Here is a 20,733-nt window from a genome sequence, read left to right as displayed (position 1 = left end):
TGCTATGTAACTACTGTAAAAAATGTGTGTGTATGATTTACATGTAACAACAAAAGAAAACGCTGTAAAAACAAAGTTTGTTTTTGTCCTTCGAAGAGGGGGGGGGGGGGTGGAGGGCCCCCCCAAAAATACATTAAAGTACGATGTGGATGTGGAGTCGCATACACCACCCCTATCTAATGTCGAAACTTCTGGCAATATGGCGCACAGTGAAATATATATATATAATATGTATAATATAATTAGGATTGAATTGTGACACAGGGGTTCTCACATTTAACCACTAGGTGTCAGTAAAGGTTTTCAGAGAAGTACAGCCTCGTGTTTTCTCTCTCCCATTTTCCACACAAAGAAAGCACAGCGCCCCTCACAGGAATGGAGGTGCACATTGCCGCTAAACCAAGCATCGCCATATTGATGTCCCAACAACGTCGAGAGGTAATACACATTAGCTTATTTACCTACGTGAGATGGCCATTGTTTTGAGTCAACTTTGCATGTTATTGCATATAAGACAAATACACATAAAGCATACATAAGTATGTTTAGCTTTACTACCATTAGCTATCAAGGTAGCCCACAGAATGTTAGCTAAGGCGTTGTCAGCCAGTTGCCTCGCTAATGCACTCCGTTGTCACTTTTTTGCTTCTGAAAACAAATTATATTTTGTAGCTTGTGGTAGCTAGCAATCTTCAACGTATGTACGTCAGCTAATACTACCCAGCAATTCATGTTTCGTGAATATAACTATAGCATACATTTGCTTGTTAGTTAGCTAGCTAACCTAGTATTCCCATCCGGCTTTTGGTGCGGTGCAGTTCATCATGGAAGCAGCTAGCGCGAGCTAGTTAGCTACATGTGCAGGCCATGGCTCGTGCGTGTGTGACTGTCTCGAGGGAGTTTCACCACAGATGATTAAACCGTGTGGGTCCCTGCCGGACACTGGTTATCATAATGAAACTGCTTTGTGCACCACAGATGTTTCTGGTCGGTTTCATCATACAGTGAATGATTTTCAGCATTGTTGACACTTGACAGACCGTTACACAATACCATAGAAATAAAGCTCGTAAGCAGTGACAGGTTTTTGAGTCAAGTCAGAGAGGTTGAGTTGAGACTCTTTGGCCAAGTATTGTACTAAATCAATCACATGTAACGTTATGTCTTTCAACAGGGCATATGACAGTGGGAATCCTAGTGATGACTCTACTGAGCCCTGTGCCCCCTGATTAGACTGGTTGGATGTCCTCCTTAACAACTACAACAATCAGGTTTGTTGATTTTAGCAAACTATTATCTTAGAAAATTTTGACCAGTATAACTTTGACGAGTATGTCAGCGATTTCCAAAACACAGAATAAGCTTAGTCCTGTACTTAATTAATTTCCATATAGCATACTTTTTAGTCCAAGACTGGTCTTAAATTGTGTCTGGGAAACCTGCCCATATCATGATGGCTACCTGACTAAAATATGTAGCTAGCCAACATCTTGTTGTGTGTTTTATCCTGCAGCCTCGACCAAACCAACGTAGCATCAGCTCTGCAGCGACCCCACCTGTCACCTGCAGCTTGGAGGAAACCTCCAAGGTACCATTCACATGGTGATCAATCATTCACACAGTGATCAATCACACTGTCTTATAGGCCTACTGTGCCAAGTCAAGCGAGACAGCAGTCAAATACCTGATGCCAACAGTATGCCAAACAGAATGATTCATTTGTCTACATTACTTTCAATCAGTCACGTAATTTTCCATCTATGGTTATATATAGTTCTTATATATGGATCCTCGTTGATATCGATTAGATAGGTTCAGAATTTATTAGAAACAGCACAGTTGACAAATATATGGCACATGGAAATCATCAGAGGGTGGTTTACGGGGATAGGTGGGATGGACTGAAAGTAGCTGAGGGGTGGGATTAGGGAGATAGGCGGGATGAACTGAGAGTAGCTGAGGGGTGGGGTTAGGGAGATAGGCGGGATGGACTGAGAGTAGCTGAGGGGTGGGGTTAGGGAGATAGGCGGGATGGACTGAGAGTAGCGGTGGGGTGGGATTAGTGAGATAGGCGGGATGAACTGAGAGTAGCGGAGGGGTGGGGTTAGGGAGATAGGCGGGATGAACTGAGAGTAGCGGAGGGGTGGGGTTAGGGAGATAGGCGGGATGAACTGAGAGTAGCTGAGGGGTGGGGTTAGGGAGATAGGCGGGATGGACTGAGAGTAGCTGAGGGGTGGGGTTAGGGAGATAGGCGGGATGGACTGAGAGTAGCTGAGGGGTGGGGTTAGGGAGATAGGCGGGATGGACTGAGAGTAGCTGAGGGGTGGGGTTAGGGAGATAGGCGGGATGGACTGAGAGAAGCTGAGGGGTGGGGTTAGGGAGATAGGCGGGATGGACTGAGAGTAGCTGAGGGGTGGGGTTAGGGAGATAGGCGGGATGGACTGAGAGTAGCTGAGGGGTGGGGTTAGGGAGATAGGCGGGATGGACTGAGAGTAGCGGAGGGGTGGGGTTAGGGAGATGGGCGGGATGGACTGAGAGTAGCTGAGGGGTGGGGTTAGGGAGATAGGCGGGATGAACTGAGAGTAGCTGAGGGGTGGGATTAAAAGCTTATGTTATATAATAGTTATGACTAAAACACAATTTATAATGTATAAGTACTATCTATCTAGATGTAATGTATATCAAATTATTTAATTTTTTGGTATGTAACTACTGTAAAAAAATATATATTTGTAACCACAAAAGAAAAAGCTGTAAAAACAAAGTTTGTTTTTGTCCTTCGGGGGGGTGGAGGGGCCACAAAAAATACATTAAAAGTGTGATGTGTATGTGGACTCACATACACCACCCCTATCATGTTTGTTTTTATTATAATAGGTGTGTCTGTTTTCTATGTCCAGGTGATCCAGAGAACATCCTGTGTATAATATGTCCGGCTCTGTCACAAGCCGCTCTCGAGTTTACCCTGATGTGAACACACAGAGGCCTCGGGAGTACTGGGACTACGAGTCCCATGTGGTGGAATGGGGGTACGTAGTGCGTGTGTGGTTCAAAAGCTGAACACATTGTTTTCTGTTGCATGTTCTGGTATGTGTGTTAGATTCTAGTTGGTGTTACCTAGCTGAAATTGTCAAGCCATCACATTGCTTGCCACTTCTCTGACTATGTAGGAACCAAGATGACTACCAGCTGGTGCGCAAACTAGGACGAGGCAAATACAGTGAGGTGTTTGAAGCCATAAATATCACCAACAATGAGAAGGTTGTTGTCAAAATACTCAAGGTTGGTACCATTTTAATTGATTTTAGTATTGGCATTTTATCCCCTAACTCAAATATCGCTCCTCGCCAAAGAGACGTACTGTATGAAGTCCTGATGGTATTTTGTTATGTTTGTCAATAGCCAGTCAAAAAGAAGAAAATCAAGAGGGAAATCAAGATTCTGGAGAACTTGCGAGGCGGTCCCAACATCATCTCACTTTTAGACATCGTCAAGGATCCTGTGGTGAGTAGAGCTCATGATCCTAATTTCTATAAGTCTGTCCTAGTAAAGTGTAAATCATAACACAACCATATGCTCGTTTTATTTGTGCCTTTTGGACAATGGCTGTTGCTCAATCACTAAGCAGAAACATTGTGGTTCATATTCAGCTACCTCCATCCAGAGTTTCCTCTAGGATTTCTTTCAGCAGCTGTGGCAAAGTTAGCGGGGCGTGGCCAATGCCGCCGTTTTAGAGGCCCTCTTAGCCGCAGAGATAAAATGTTGCTGTTTTAAATAGGGATGCACGATATATCAGTGAACATATCGGAATCGGCCAATATTAGCTAAAAATGCCAACACCGGTATCGGCCCGATGTCTAGTTTAAAGCCAATGTTAAAAACCGATGTCAAAGCTACCGTGCATACCTATATAACGTAGGTACATGACGTAATGACGCCACGTAAAATGTTGCGCTACACGTGCAACACAGCATTCCTAACCTAGCCCACAGTGTCTGCTGTGTGGATCGAGCGGTCATATGAAAGAGTAAGAAAATTTCAGTGAGACAACTCAAACGCAAAAGCCAAGATAATGGAATTCATTGCCCTTGACAATCAACCGTTCTCTGTCGTGGGTGATGTTGGCTTTTGCCGACTGGTCGACCACCGGTACACACTTCCAATTGCTCTTTTTTTCAGATGTTGCCCTACCGGAGTTACACAGTAATAGCGCCACTGCTATTAGCTTCACGACATACATACTATGGAATGCCGTTTGGGTCTTTGCGTGTCAAAAAAGATACAGTAGCACTGTCAAAGCTGTACAAAAAAAGTCAGCAAACACCGGCCACGAACGATGTGTTTACAATACTGTGTTGGTAATAAAGCATAATTTGTTCAACCGCAACTTCTAGCTAGCACCAATACAACCAGCCTGAAAACAATGACCAGTAGAAACTGCAGTCATTTTCATTATTCTTAGCAATGATTTAGGAATCCTTGTGAGTAAGTATTAGCTAGGTTGCCACTTGTTGTTCGCCTATTGAAATTTAACTTCAGTCATTGAAAATAAATAGCTAGCTAAAGTTATAAGCAGCCAGGTAGCTTCATCTGGCTAGTGAGGTTCAACCAGACCAGGTTGTGTTGTGAAGCTAGCCACAATAAGGATTAGGCACAATAGTGGAATTTGCGCTTTGCCTTCAAAATAAAAGTATGTCATTGACTGTGATGCAAATGAATACAAATAGAATTATGCCATACTTTTATTTTAAAGGCTAACCACAAAGTTCACTATTGTGGCTAATCCTTATTGTGGCTAGCTTCACATAGATGGGTCTGACCAACATTAATCAAATAACCCTAATTTATCAGACAGTTCTTATTTTAGATGATGACACGTAGCTATATAGTTAGCTAGCTAACGGTAGCTACTGAAACAGATGATGACGTTTTGCTATGTTTTTGGGAAAGAATTACATTGTTTGCATCCATAAGCTAGCTAGCTTTTTTTTTCATGACCAGCACCATGAGACAACTTTACCAGCTTCATAGCATACGTATTGATGAATCGTTGTGACATGAAATACGAGTGATAGTGTAATAACTACGTAAAAAATTAATGAACGCGTTAAATTATTATTTGACGTGCAGTCATATTCAGGTCCTGATTGGTCAACAAGCTTATTTGACACGCAAAGACAAAAACGGCAAGGAAAATATCGGGTATCGGCCAAAAATGTCATATTGGTGCATCACTAGTATTAAAGCTAATTTCCTGCAATTCTACATATATTGTCATTGGGCGGAGAGAACAATTGCAGTTTTAAAGCAAATTTCCTGCAATTCAACACATTTTGGAAACGGCTGTGAGAAGATGTGCAGTTTTAAAGCTAATTTCCTGTAATTCTACACATTTTGCCATGGCCTATGTCTTGTTCTTATGCTATCTGAGATACTCAAATATTATAGAAAATCAATGCCATGACATTTTTTTTGAATTTTTTTTATTCTCCCTGACTGTCTAGTTTTTATTTTGGTGGTTGTTAGTTGTCAAAGATTATCTTATTTTAAAATATAGCGCTTTTCTACTTTATACCTGGTTTTAATCATTTGAGTTTACATTGAAAACGTATTACCATCCCGATTCTTCTTCTTCTTTTTTTCAAATTTATTTTTTGTGTGTTCTGGTTCAGTGATTGATTGTAGTTGTTGTAGTTCCTCATGCCTTTTCTTATGTCTTCTCAGTCTCGAACTCCCGCGCTGGTTTTTGAGCATGTAAACAACACTGATTTCAAGGTGAGGAGAGAGACCATGTTCATCTGTCTGGACAGAATTCTAATTAACGTTACATTCTGAACCAATGTCCAGCCATCTCATTTTGATAGATTTTTTTTCTCTGTATTTCAGCAACTGTATCAAACTTTATCAGACTTCGACATACGGTTCTACATGTTTGAAATCTTGAAGGTAAGGGATGGTTTCAAAAAACAAATAAACACCTCACTGCACAACGCCTCTCCCCCATGTGACCTACTTGTTGTGTGTTTGTACTGACGTATGTGTAACTGATAGATGCACACACACCACATGTTCATGTTTTTACATGTATGTATTTTGTCTGTGTTGTTATGTCGGACCCCAGTAAGACAAACTGTCTCCATTGACGTCCACTAATGGGGATCCTAATAAATCATATTAAATCTCAGATGCCAATGATACATCTGGCATTTAGACTACTGTTAGTTTAAACCATGACCTAATTGTTTCTTCTCAGGCCCTTGACTACTGTCACAGTATGGGGATCATGCACAGAGATGTCAAGCCACACAATGTGATGATTGATCATGAACACAGAAAGGTATGGATTCAGTCTCCTACTTTCATTCTGTTACTATAGCTTGGATCACTACCATAATTAACCAGCCCACTTTGTTAGACGTTTTTGTTTCCTTATTGTTGCTTATTGTAAAGCGTCTTTGGGTTTTAGAAAAGCTCTATATAAGACCTGTGTATTAATAATGTTATTATCATAGAACTAGAACTCAGAATTAGGAATTAGAACTCAGAATTAGAACTTAGAACTCAGAATTAGGAATTAGAACTTATTATTAACTAAAAAAACACAAGCAATAATGACTATTCTCTTGTAGCTCCGCCTGATCGACTGGGGCTTGGCAGAGTTCTACCACCCTAACCAGGAGTACAATGTGAGAGTGGCCTCGCGCTACTTCAAAGGACCTGAGCTGCTGGTAGACTACCAGGTGAGACCACTCAATACAGTCTGACAAGACTAGTTATAAACATGAAACTAACTAGTCTAGTTGGCCACAAATCTATAGTAGCATGTTGTTAATGTAGTTATAGTAATGTAGGTGTAAGTTGGTATAGTAATGTAGTCATGGTTGTTTTAAGCACAGCTCTCTCCCCCTCTCTCTCTTTATTTCAGATGTATGACTACAGTTTAGACATGTGGAGTTTGGGCTGTATGTTGGCCAGCATGATCTTCAGGAAGGAGCCTTTCTTCCATGGACACGACAACTACGACCAGGTACAATTGTCTCTCATGGTGCTGATCACATTGTCTTGATATTGAATCCTGATGCACCAGTCTCTACTACAACAGCACGGATTTGAGCTATCAAGTGGATGTCTTGTTGCTCTCTTAGTTGACTGCCAGTTGAATTGCAACTTTCTGTAGGATTGTAAGTATTTTGGTTGTGTTTTGGTTTGTCTACAACCAGGTGAGAAGAATTGAGTCTCTCAAGGCTGATGAACAACTCTCAAACAATGTGTTGATCATGATGAGACTACAGTCTGTACAACAAGGCTGATGAACAACTCTCAAACAATGTGTTGATCATGATGAGACTACAGTCTGTACAACAAGGCTGATGAACAACTCTCAAACAATGTGTTGATCATGATGAGACTACAGTCTGTACAACAAGGCTGATGAACAACTCTCAAACAATGTGTTGATCATGATGAGACTACAGTCTGTACAACAAGGCTGATGAACAACTCTCAAACAATGTGTTGATCATGATGAGACTACAGTCTGTACAACAAGGCTGATGAACAACTCTCAAACAATGTGTTGATCATGATGAGACTACAGTCTGTACAACAAGGCTGATGAACAACTCTCAAACAATGTGTTGATCATGATGAGACTACAGTCTGTACAACAAGGCTGATGAACAACTCTCAAACAATGTGTTGATCATGATGAGACTACAGTCTGTACAACAAGGCTGATGAACAACTCTCAAACAATGTGTTGATCATGATGAGACTACAGTCTGTACAACAAGGCTGATGAACAACTCTCAAACAATGTGTTGATCATGATGAGACTACAGTCTGTACAACAAGGCTGATGAACAACTCTCAAACAATGTGTTGATCATGATGAGACTACAGTCTGTACAACAAGGCTGATGAACAACTCTCAAACAATGTGTTGATCATGATGAGACTACAGTCTGTACAACAAGGCTGATGAACAACTCTCAAACAATGTGTTGATCATGATGAGACTACAGTCTGTACAACAAGGCTGATGAACAACTCTCAAACAATGTGTTGATCATGATGAGACTACAGTCTGTACAACAAGGCTGATGAACAACTCTCAAACAATGTGTTGATCATGATGAGACTACAGTCTGTACAACAAGGCTGATGAACAACTCTCAAACAATGTGTTGATCATGATGAGACTACAGTCTGTACAACAAGGCTGATGAACAACTCTCAAACAATGTGTTGATCATGATGAGACTACAGTCTGTACAACAAGGCTGATGAACAACTCTCAAACAATGTGTTGATCATGATGAGACTACAGTCTGTACAACAAGGCTGATGAACAACTCTCAAACAATGTGTTGATCATGATGAGACTACAGTCTGTACAACAAGGCTGATGAACAACTCTCAAACAATGTGTTGATCATGATGAGACTACAGTCTGTACAACAAGGCTGATGAACCACTCTCAAACAATGTGTTGATCATGATGAGACTACAGTCTGTACAACAAGGCTGATGAACCACTCTCAAACAATGTGTTGATCATGATGAGACTACAGTCTGTACAACAAGGCTGATGAACCACTCTCAAACAATGTGTTGATCATGATGAGACTACAGTCTGTACAACAAGGCTGATGAACCACTCTCAAACAATGTGTTGATCATGATGAGACTACAGTCTGTACAACAAGGCTGATGAACCACTCTCAAACAATGTGTTGATCATGATGAGACTACAGTCTGTACAACAAGGCTGATGAACAACTCTCAAACAATGTGTTGATCATGATGAGACTACAGTCTGTACAACAAGGCTGATGAACAACTCTCAAACAATGTGTTGATCATGATGAGACTACAGTCTGTACAACAAGGCTGATGAACAACTCTCAAACAATGTGTTGATCATGATGAGACTACAGTCTGTACAACAAGGCTGATGAACAACTCTCAAACAATGTGTTGATCATGATGAGACTACAGTCTGTACAACAAGGCTGATGAACCACTCTCAAACAATGTGTTGATCATGATGAGACTACAGTCTGTACAACAAGGCTGATGAACCACTCTCAAACAATGTGTTGATCATGATGAGACTACAGTCTGTACAACAAGGCTGATGAACCACTCTCAAACAATGTGTTGATCATGATGAGACTACAGTCTGTACAACAAGGCTGATGAACCACTCTCAAACAATGTGTTGATCATGATGAGACTACAGTCTGTACAACAAGGCTGATGAACCACTCTCAAACAATGTGTTGATCATGATGAGACTACAGTCTGTACAACAAGGCTGATGAACCACTCTCAAACAATGTGTTGATCATGATGAGACTACAGTCTGTACAACAAGGCTGATGAACCACTCTCAATCAATGTGTTGATCATGATGAGACTACAGTCTGTACAACAAGGCTGATGAACCACTCTCAAACAATGTGTTGATCATGATGAGACTACAGTCTGTACAACAAGGCTGATGAACAACTCTCAAACAATGTGTTGATCATGATGAGACTACAGTCTGTACAACAAGGCTGATGAACAACTCTCAAACAATGTGTTGATCATGATGAGACTACAGTCTGTACAACAAGGCTGATGAACAACTCTCAAACAATGTGTTGATCATGATGAGACTACAGTCTGTACAACAAGGCTGATGAACAACTCTCAAACAATGTGTTGATCATGATGAGACTACAGTCTGTACAACAAGGCTGATGAACAACTCTCAAACAATGTGTTGATCATGATGAGACTACAGTCTGTACAACAAGGCTGATGGTTGATATTTAGTGCATACTTCTAGCCCTCTTACTTGACTGCCAGTTGAATTCCAGATTTAGGCCTTAGGCTTTTGTTTTAGTTTGTCTTCCCTCTAAAACGTTCTGTTTCTGTTTTCCAGCTCGTACGGATCGCTAAAGTCCTCGGCACAGAGGACTTGTATGACTACATCGACAAGTACAACATTGAACTAGACCCACGGTTTAATGACATTCTGGGCAGGTAAGAATATCCAACATTTCATCGTCAGATTACTTCAACAGAACTGGGCTTCAGAATGTATTACCAAATGGTCCAAATACACAATGTGAATGTCAATTTATACCTGACCCCTGCCTTGAGTAATTCAGGTTAATAATGCCCAATATATTGACCCATAGAAACAGAAAGAGTTGAATGGCGAAAGCCCCTCAGACATGACAATTTGAGTACTCATGGGTACAGTCAATTTGGCCACTAGTATCTTTCCATCTATTGATATGACTTGTTCCTATTTTTTTGTCTCCTTTTTCCCCAAACTTCTTTGTAAAGTGTATTGAGAGAATGTTTTTTGTGAATCTACACTCTGAATGAATGTTGACTTGATTTAATGTATTGAGCTCTCTCTCCTGGTCCATTCTCCAGACACTCCCGTAAGAGGTGGGAGAGGTTTGTGCACAGTGAGAACCAGCACCTGGTGAGCACCGAGGCACTGGACTTCCTGGACAAGCTGCTGCGTTACGACCACAACGCTCGCCTCACGGCCCGGGAGGCTATGGAACACCCATACTTCTGTGAGTTTCCCCTCCGCCTCCACTCAGACTTCTAGATATAGGCCTGCTGCATATGACGCCTAACTGAATGTTTCAGTGCTAGAACCCTCACTTGATCTTAAGATTATGGTGCTAAATTATGCCTCAATACAATACACTTTTTTTTTAAGTACTTGTTGTTAAAAAAGAAGGTTCATATTCAGTGGATTCTCATGCAGCCATTGAACACATTGAAGCAGAAGGCTTTTTAACAGATATTTACAGTTTCTTCAGAGGAGTTCATGTGACTACAGTATACATTTGACATTTTAGCCCTTTAGCAGATGCTCTTATCCACAGCGACTTACAATTAGCGCATTCATCTTAAGATCGTTTGGTGAGACAACAATACATCACAATCATATCAAGTACACTTTCCCTCAAAGTATGGGTGGGAGGGCCAATAGACCAGAGGTGGTGGAACGGAGGGCTCAGGTTGGGATGTAGGGTTTTCAAATAAGCCTGATGGTAGGGAGGGACAGTTCCTCTTGCTGCTGCGTAGGCAAGCATCAGGGTCTTGGAGGTGATGCCAGCTTCGACTGGAAGCAAGTGGCGTGTGCGGAGGAACCGGGTGACATGGGAGAACTAGGTCAGATGACACGCTCAAGTGTTTTGGGGAAAAAAGAAAGAAGGCATACCGGTCTGTTCTTGACGTCAGAGAGTTTGAGTGTTGGAATCATAGCTGTCGTGGATTGGGTTAATGAGTGTTGGTATCATAGCTGTCAGTGGATTGGGTTAATGAGTGTTGGTATCATAGCTGTCGTGGATTGGGTTAATGAGTGTTGGTATCATAGCTGTCAGTGGATTGGGTTAATGAGTGTTGGTATCATAGCTGTCGGTGGATTGGGTTAATGAGTGTTGGTATCATAGCTGTCGTGGATTGGGTTAATGAGTGTTGGTATCATAGCTGTCGGTGGATTGGGTTAATGAGTGTTGGAATCATAGCTGTTGGTGGATTGGGTTAATGAGTGTTGGTATCATAGCTGTCGGTGGATTGGGTTAATGAGTGTTGGAATCATAGCTGTTGGTGGATTGGGTTAATGAGTGTTGGTATCATAGCTGTCGGTGGATTGGGTTAATGAGTGTTGGAATCATAGCTGTCGTGGATTGGGTTAATGAGTGTTGGTATCGTAGCTGTCGGTGGATTGGGTTAATGAGTGTTGGTATCGTAGCTGTCGTGGATTGGGTTAATGAGTGTTGGTATCATAGCTGTCGTGGATTGGGTTAATGAGTGTTGGAATCATAGCTGTTGGTGGATTGGGTTAATGAGTGTTGGTATCATAGCTGTCGGTGGATTGGGTTAATGAGTGTTGGAATCATAGCTGTCGTGGATTGGGTTAATGAGTGTTGGTATCGTAGCTGTCGGTGGATTGGGTTAATGAGTGTTGGTATCGTAGCTGTCGTGGATTGGGTTAATGAGTGTTGGTATCATAGCTGTCGTGGATTGGGTTAATGAGTGTTGGTATCATAGCTGTTGGTGGATTGGGTTAATGAGTGTTGGTATCATAGCTGTCGTGGATTGGGTTAATGAGTGTTGGTATCATAGCTGTCGTGGATTGGGTTAATGAGTGTTGGAATCATAGCTGTTGGTGGATTGGGTTAATGAGTGTTGGTATCATAGCTGTCGGTGGATTGGGTTAATGAGTGTTGGAATCATAGCTGTCGTGGATTGGGTTAATGAGTGTTGGTATCGTAGCTGTCGGTGGATTGGGTTAATGAGTGTTGGTATCATAGCTGTCGTGGATTGGGTTAATGAGTGTTGGTATCATAGCTGTTGGTGGATTGGGTTAATGAGTGTTGGTATCATAGCTGTCGTGGATTGGGTTAATGAGTGTTGGTATCATAGCTGTCGGTGGATTGGGTTAATGAGTGTTGGAATCATAGCTGTCGTGGATTGGGTTAATGAGTGTTGGTATCGTAGCTGTCGGTGGATTGGGTTAATGAGTGTTGGTATCATAGCTGTCGTGGATTGGGTTAATGAGTGTTGGTATCATAGCTGTCGGTGGATTGGGTTAATGAGTGTTGGTATCATAGCTGTCGGTGGATTGGGTTAATGAGTGTTGGTATCATAGTGTCGGTGGATTGGGTTAATGAGTGTTGGTATCATAGCTGTCGTGGATTGGGTTAATGAGTGTTGGTATCATAGCTGTCGGTGGATTGGGTTAATGAGTGTTGGTATCATAGCTGTCGTGGATTGGGTTAATGAGTGTTGGTATCATAGCTGTCGGTGGATTGGGTTAATGAGTGTTGGTATCATAGCTGTCGTGGATTGGGTTAATGAGTGTTGGTATCATAGCTGTCGTGGATTGGGTTAATGAGTGTTGGTATCATAGCTGTCGGTGGATTGGGTTAATGAGTGTTGGTATCGTAGCTGTCGGTGGATTGGGTTAATGAGTGTTGGTATCATAGCTGTCGTGGATTGGGTTAATGAGTGTTGGAATCATAGCTGTCGGTGGATTGGGTTAATGAGTGTTGGTATCATAGCTGTCGGTGGATTGGGTTAATGAGTGTTGGTATCATAGCTGTCGGTGGATTGGGTTAATGAGTGTTGGAATCATAGCTGTCGGTGGATTGGGTTAATGAGTGTTGGTATCATAGCTGTCGTGGATTGGGTTAATGAGTGTTGGTATCATAGCTGTCGTGGATTGGGTTAATGAGTGTTGGTATCATAGCTGTCGGTGGATTGGGTTAATGAGTGTTGGTATCATAGCTGTCGGTGGATTGGGTTAATGAGTGTTGGTATCATAGCTGTCGTGGATTGGGTTAATGAGTGTTGGTATCATAGCTGTCGTGGATTGGGTTAATGAGTGTTGGTATCATAGCTGTCGGTGGATTGGGTTAATGAGTGTTGGTATCATAGCTGTCGTGGATTGGGTTAATGAGTGTTGGTATCGTAGCTGTCGGTGGATTGGGTTAATGAGTGTTGGTATCATAGCTGTCGTGGATTGGGTTAATGAGTGTTGGTATCGTAGCTGTCGGTGGATTGGGTTAATGAGTGTTGATATCGTAGCTGTCGGTGGATTGGGTTAATGAGTGTTGGTATCGTAGCTGTCGGTGGATTGGGTTAATGAGTGTTGGTATCATAGCTGTCGTGGATTGGGTTAATGAGTGTTGGTATCATAGCTGTCGGTGGATTGGGTTAATGAGTGTTGGTATCATAGCTGTCGGTGGATTGGGTTAATGAGTGTTGGTATCATAGCTGTCGGTGGATTGGGTTAATGAGTGTTGGTATCATAGCTGTCGGTGGATTGGGTTAATGAGTGTTGGTATCATAGCTGTCGGTGGATTGGGTTAATGAGTGTTGGTATCATAGCTGTCGGTGGATTGGGTTAATGAGTGTTGGAATCATAGCTGTCGGTGGATTGGGTTAATGAGTGTTGGTATCATAGCTGTCGTGGATTGGGTTAATGAGTGTTGGTATCATAGCTGTCGTGGATTGGGTTAATGAGTGTTGGAATCATAGCTGTCGGTGGATTGGGTTAATGAGTGTTGGTATCATAGCTGTCGGTGGATTGGGTTAATGAGTGTTGGTATCATAGCTGTCGGTGGATTGGGTTAATGAGTGTTGGAATCATAGCTGTCGGTGGATTGGGTTAATGAGTGTTGGAATCATAGCTGTCGTGGATTGGGTTAATGAGTGTTGGTATCATAGCTGTCGGTGGATTGGGTTAATGAGTGTTGGAATCATAGCTGTCGGTGGATTGGGTTAATGAGTGTTGGTATCATAGCTGTCGTGGATTGGGTTAATGAGTGTTGGTATCATAGCTGTCGGTGGATTGGGTTAATGAGTGTTGGTATCATAGCTGTCGGTGGATTGGGTTAATGAGTGTTGGTATCATAGCTGTCGTGGATTGGGTTAATGAGTGTTGGAATCATAGCTGTCGTGGATTGGGTTAATGAGTGTTGGTATCATAGCTGTCGTGGATTGGGTTAATGAGTGTTGGAATCATAGCTGTCGTGGATTGGGTTAATGAGTGTTGGTATCATAGCTGTCGCTGGATTGGGTTAATGAGTGTTGGTATCATAGCTGTCGTGGATTGGGTTAATGAGTGTTGGTATCATAGCTGTCGTGGATTGGGTTAATGAGTGTTGGTATCATAGCTGTCGGTGGATTGGGTTAATGAGTGTTGGTATCATAGCTGTCGGTGGATTGGGTTAATGAGTGTTGGTATCATAGCTGTCGTGGATTGGGTTAATGAGTGTTGGTATCATAGGTGTCGTGGATTGGGTTAATGAGTGTTGGTATCATAGCTGTCGTGGATTGGGTTAATGAGTGTTGGTATCATAGCTGTCGGTGGATTGGGTTAATGAGTGTTGGTATCATAGCTGTCGGTGGATTGGGTTAATGAGTGTTGGTATCATAGCTGTCGTGGATTGGGTTAATGAGTGTTGGTATCATAGCTGTCGTGGATTGGGTTAATGAGTGTTGGTATCATAGCTGTCGTGGATTGGGTTAATGAGTGTTGGTATCGTAGCTGTCGGTGGATTGGGTTAATGAGTGTTGGTATCGTAGCTGTCGGTGGATTGGGTTAATGAGTGTTGGTATCGTAGCTGTCGGTGGATTGGGTTAATGAGTGTTGGTATCATAGCTGTCGTGGATTGGGTTAATGAGTGTTGGTATCATAGCTGTCGTGGATTGGGTTAATGAGTGTTGGTATCATAGCTGTCGTGGATTGGGTTAATGAGTGTTGGTATCATAGCTGTCGGTGGATTGGGTTAATGAGTGTTGGTATCATAGCTGTCGTGGATTGGGTTAATGAGTGTTGGTATCATAGCTGTCGTGGATTGGGTTAATGAGTGTTGGTATCATAGCTGTCGGTGGATTGGGTTAATGAGTGTTGGTATCATAGCTGTCGTGGATTGGGTTAATGAGTGTTGGTATCGTAGCTGTCGGTGGATTGGGTTAATGAGTGTTGGTATCGTAGCTGTCGGTGGATTGGGTTAATGAGTGTTGGTATCGTAGCTGTCGGTGGATTGGGTTAATGAGTGTTGGTATCATAGCTGTCGTGGATTGGGTTAATGAGTGTTGGTATCATAGCTGTCGGTGGATTGGGTTAATGAGTGTTGGTATCATAGCTGTCGGTGGATTGGGTTAATGAGTGTTGGTATCATAGCTGTCGGTGGATTGGGTTAATGAGTGTTGGTATCATAGCTGTCGTGGATTGGGTTAATGAGTGTTGGTATCATAGCTGTCGTGGATTGGGTTAATGAGTGTTGGTATCATAGCTGTCGTGGATTGGGTTAATGAGTGTTGGTATCATAGCTGTCGGTGGATTGGGTTAATGAGTGTTGGTATCATAGCTGTCGTGGATTGGGTTAATGAGTGTTGGTATCATAGCTGTCGTGGATTGGGTTAATGAGTGTTGGTATCATAGCTGTCGGTGGATTGGGTTAATGAGTGTTGGTATCATAGCTGTCGTGGATTGGGTTAATGAGTGTTGGAATCATAGCTGTCGGTGGATTGGGTTAATGAGTGTTGGTATCATAGCTGTCGGTGGATTGGGTTAATGAGTGTTGGTATCATAGCTGTCGGTGGATTGGGTTAATGAGTGTTGGAATCGTAGCTGTCGGTGGATTGGGTTAATGAGTGTTGGTATCGTAGCTGTCGGTGGATTGGGTTAATGAGTGTTGGTATCATAGCTGTCGTGGATTGGGTTAATGAGTGTTGGTATCATAGCTGTCGGTGGATTGGGTTAATGAGTGTTGGTATCATAGCTGTCGTGGATTGGGTTAATGAGTGTTGGAATCATAGCTGTCGGTGGATTGGGTTAATGAGTGTTGGTATCATAGCTGTCGTGGATTGGGTTAATGAGTGTTGGTATCATAGCTGTCGGTGGATTGGGTTAATGAGTGTTGGTATCATAGCTGTCGGTGGATTGGGTTAATGAGTGTTGGTATCATAGTGTTGGTGGATTGGGTTAATGAGTGTTGGTATCATAGCTGTCGTGGATTGGGTTAATGAGTGTTGGTATCATAGCTGTCGTGGATTGGGTTAATGAGTGTTGGAATCATAGCTGTCGGTGGATTGAGTTAATGAGTGTTGATTTAGAAGATATCTGATTGTCTCTCTCTGATGCCAGACCCCGTTGTTAAAGATCAGGGGAGGGGCAGCACTCCTGGAGGAATGGTTACCAGCTCCACTCCAGTCAGCTCTTCCAGTATGATGGCAGGTAAGTCATCCAACACTGCATTCTGAGTTCCGTAGGGCTTTGGTCAAAAGTAGTGCACTATTTAGGGTATAGGGTGCCATTGGGCCCTATCAAAAGTAGTGCACTATTTAGGGTATAGGGTCCCTGGGAAGATGTGCTGTTATTGTTACACTTTGTATATTGATTGAATGGTTTCCCAACACCACTGTTTTATTTGTGATCTGTGGTGAGTACTCCTGACTAGGGCTGTTGCAGTGACCATATTACCGGCAGTCAAATTCCACATGACTGTTTAGTCACAGTAATTAGACTTCTCCAAGCTCTAATGCTGCTGCTGGTCATTAGTAGCCTACTAAACTTGCTAACTGCCTGGTACTCAGCACTCTATTGTCCCTCTAATTACTCTGACATCAATGTAAATCGAAAATCTAATCAAACACTTCATGGGAGCCCATGAGCTCATGTTGCGCAACATTTCTATGGGCTATGCAATTGTGCGAGAAAACAGAGTGATGGCCTCTACTAAATAGAGGAGGATCCCGTCAGCTTTCTATAGGCTAGGCCTATTTTATTTATTTCTCAACTTTCCTAATATTAAGCACATTGTTTATATTTACAACAGGAATATAGCCTACCTGGCTGGCATGAAAATGAATCACGGAAAAGCGTCCTCCATCCGCTATTTAAGTGCATAGATGACGTGTGCATTGCTGCGCTTATAATGTGAAGAAATAGCCTAATAGTTTATCAACATTTTAAGCTAAACGTTCTGATCTGTTGTGTCAGCCACATTGCGTAAAAATACTTTTTTTGACACTAGTGGTTGTATTAATTTGGGATCTATTGCATCCCATAACTGTCCCAGACTATGTTTGGAACATTTGTATCTTGCACAGAATAGAATATGTCAACTTTTGTACTATGGGGGATAGTAGATTGACATAGGTTGGTGTTTTTGCTGTCGTTAGGCCGACTCATCTCATTGGCTGATTTAAAAGTAAATGTGGACAGTTCTTCTAATGTCTTCACCTCTGAATTGGATAAGGACGCGTGCAGTTGCGTCCACGATGTGTTTGTCTTAACTTATAGCCTGTGAGAAAGACCCGAACCCGTTATTGAGAATAGATTTTCTTTAGGGTGCATTATGGCCTCAAAGGGGATGCCGCCGTGAAAATCGAGGCATTATCAAGTGCTTGTCAAATTGTGAATGAGAGACTGATGTAGTGTGTACAGCCTGCTCAAAAAACAAAGCAGAGCTCATGCCTTTTCAAGTTACTTTTTTTCAAATCATCATTAGTCGCATCATGCAGCCTTGCAATGTATTAAACATCTAAACATATAGCCCAACATTTGTAGAACTAAACTTACATTAATATCTCTAAATTAAGCAAATAGGAGTACCTATTTCTTTGTTAATCACTCAACACAGAATATCCGCATGTGCGCACTCCCTCAAATCATTTGGAGAATATATTTTATTCAGCTTTGTTCAATTGTATTCTTCATACTATAAAATAATGCCACGGAATTCTAAGCAAATCTTGTCTGTTAAATGAACTAGTGTAGCCCACAGCCATTTGGACCTAACATAAGGACAACTCAGAGTATGCTATTCTCTTCTTAAGAAATAGACTACATTTTCTTCATATCATGTTTCTTTAGACCTGTCTAAAATAAATAAACGATTTATTGTGATGGTGTAGGCTATATTTATTAGACTTTTTACAATGTAAATGTTCCTAAGGTCTGCATTAGTGGCCTGAAGGCTATGTGTGGAAGCCAGGAGATGCTAAATATGTTTGTTAATTAACGGTCAATTACCGTGAGACCAACAGTTATTTGCTTGACAATCACCGGCTGATGACATTGTGTGACCGCCACAGCCCTACTCCTGACCATAGATCACACTGCTCTCTTCTTTTACTTCCTGTCATTAAGTGTACTGACAGTAGGAGTCATTGGTGAGAATGTGTCCACTATCTCTTCTAGGTATCACCTCCACAAAGGCACTGGCTAACAACACTGGATCACCTGTCATTTCTGCCCCCAACACTCTGGCCCCACAAGTCCCAGCGGCCGGGGCACAGCCCTGAAACCTCCACCCCCTCCTCCCAGCGGCCGCCGTGGCACAGCCCTGAAACCTCCACCAGCGGCTGCCGGGGCACAGCCCTGAAACCTCCACCTCCTCCTCCCAGCGGCTGCCAGGGTACAGCCCTGAAACCTCCACCTCCTCCTCCCATCAGCCACCGGGGCACAGCCCTGAAACCTCCACCTCCTCCTCCCATCAGCCACCGGGGCACAGCCCTGAAACCTCCACCACCTCCTCCCATCAGCCACTGGGGCACAGCCCTGAAACCACCACCTCCCATCAGCCACCGGAGCACAGCCCTGAAACCACCACCACCTCATGGGACCTCCTCACCTATGTTTGTGTGGGCCTGTGGTTCGGTTCAGCCCACCCCACTCTATACTATGTGTTGGCCTGGCCCGTGGGTTTCCTTTTTATTACGTTGAGAAGAATGACGGAGAAAATATGTTGAAATTGCTTTTCCCTGTTCAGTTATATTTTGAGATCTGGACTTGACATTTTTTATTGTCGCACCTGTCTGGATGATTGGTCTAGGAATTCTAATACAATGTAGACATGATGATGAAGAAGAAGAGAATGGATAATAACATTTATTTTGTATGTCCCAAATATACAGTCTAGCTTGAAACAGTTTGTTTGGGGATTCCTGCTGTTGCAATACACTGAACCTGTAGACAACTTCACAAAACGAGACAGGATTCTCTGATGTAGCCCCCACTTGGCAGTGCTGGATAGTTGCTCACACACTACTGTTAAGTGCAGGAGTTACCGGTGTTTTGAAGTTGTTAGAAGCTATCGTACTTGGATTGAACATCTGTAGATACTCTACAGTAACTGTTAGGTTGCATGCACCAAATGCTGACTATCACAGGGTCAATAGTTTGCCAATTTGGTGTTACTTTCACTTCTGTATACATGTTTGTTTGTTTTTTAATGCGGTCTCTTACACATGATTTTGAATACATAGGCAATTTTGTAACTTTTGGTTTTTATTTTGGGAGGAGTCTTATCACTTGCAAAAAATAATCGACTTCATAAATAAACAATTTTAAACAGGCAGGTATGAATATTCCTTTATCATTGTATGTTTTCTGTTCTTTTTGTGAAATGTACAGACATTGATGCTGTAGAAACCCTGGCAAATATATGCACGGTTAGATTGGTGTAAAAGCAACACAGACAGATTAATTCATTTAAACTAGCCCAGCCTAACGTATTATGTAATGGAGTCTAAACAACAAATGTTTTCTATTTTATTTAACCTTTATTTAACTAGGCAAGGCAGTTAAGAATAAATTCTTATTTGCAATGACAGCCTACCCCAGCCAAACCCTCCCCTAACCCGGACGACGCAGTGCCAATTGTGCGCCACCCTATGGGACTCCCGATCACGGCCGGTTGTGATACAGCCCGGGATTGAACCAGGGTCTGTAGTGACGCCTCTAGCACTGAGAGGAGCTTAAATTCACTGGCACTAATGCCAATGGAATTTGTAAAATATCAAATAGTTTGGACCTTGCACACAGATTGAACTGAGAATGAGTACTTTGGTGTTCAAGTTCAAGAAGGGGTAATTAATTGGGTTACTCAGCGTTTTATTTGTCTCAAGGAAAAAAGCCAAAAAATGTTTCTCACACAACAGTATTACACATTGAGCATTGTTGCATGGTGACCTATCGCCACCTTCCTACTGCGTTGATACCAGGATATATTGTGATTGATGTCCACTACTGCATTGATAACAGGATATGTTGTATTCTGTTCTGAGTGATTTCAGCTTTTCATGTGCAGATTGAGATTTTAAAATCAAATTCACTATTGTCCTAAAATATGATCTATTGGTTCTGGGGGGAGAGTCTGTAATTGATTGAATAGCCTATAATGTAAGGTA

The 20,733-nt window shown here is 42.2% G+C and overlaps 1 protein-coding gene across 2 annotated transcripts; it reads left to right on the top strand.

Moving 5' to 3' along the window:
* Nucleotides 1-330: 330 nt before the first annotated feature.
* Nucleotides 331-19,901, top strand: LOC120036657 (casein kinase II subunit alpha-like). Of its 2 annotated transcripts, XR_005474592.1 has the most exons (16): nucleotides 331-438; nucleotides 1,175-1,271; nucleotides 1,514-1,588; nucleotides 2,901-3,029; nucleotides 3,171-3,282; nucleotides 3,403-3,504; nucleotides 5,725-5,775; nucleotides 5,887-5,946; nucleotides 6,254-6,337; nucleotides 6,630-6,740; nucleotides 6,926-7,027; nucleotides 9,935-10,035; nucleotides 10,438-10,586; nucleotides 16,685-16,774; nucleotides 18,743-18,916; nucleotides 18,962-19,901. XR_005474592.1 is itself a non-coding variant. In XM_038983040.1 (15 exons), exons 4-15 carry the CDS (start codon nucleotides 2,929-2,931, stop codon nucleotides 18,844-18,846), a joined length of 1,167 nt encoding a protein of 388 aa, XP_038838968.1. In that variant the 5' UTR covers nucleotides 331-438; nucleotides 1,175-1,271; nucleotides 1,514-1,588; nucleotides 2,901-2,928; the 3' UTR covers nucleotides 18,847-19,901. The 2 variants fall into 2 exon arrangements, 1 of the variants encoding a protein (XP_038838968.1); XM_038983040.1 differs by having other exon boundaries at nucleotides 18,743-19,901.
* The last annotated feature ends 832 nt before the right edge of the window (nucleotides 19,902-20,733 follow it).

The sequence above is a fragment of the Salvelinus namaycush genome, unplaced genomic scaffold (assembly GCF_016432855.1).
Source record: "Salvelinus namaycush isolate Seneca unplaced genomic scaffold, SaNama_1.0 Scaffold141, whole genome shotgun sequence".
NCBI classification, from domain to species: domain Eukaryota; kingdom Metazoa; phylum Chordata; class Actinopteri; order Salmoniformes; family Salmonidae; genus Salvelinus; species Salvelinus namaycush.
Note: the sequence above shows the minus strand (reverse complement) of the source record. Positions and strands in the feature narration are given on the sequence as shown.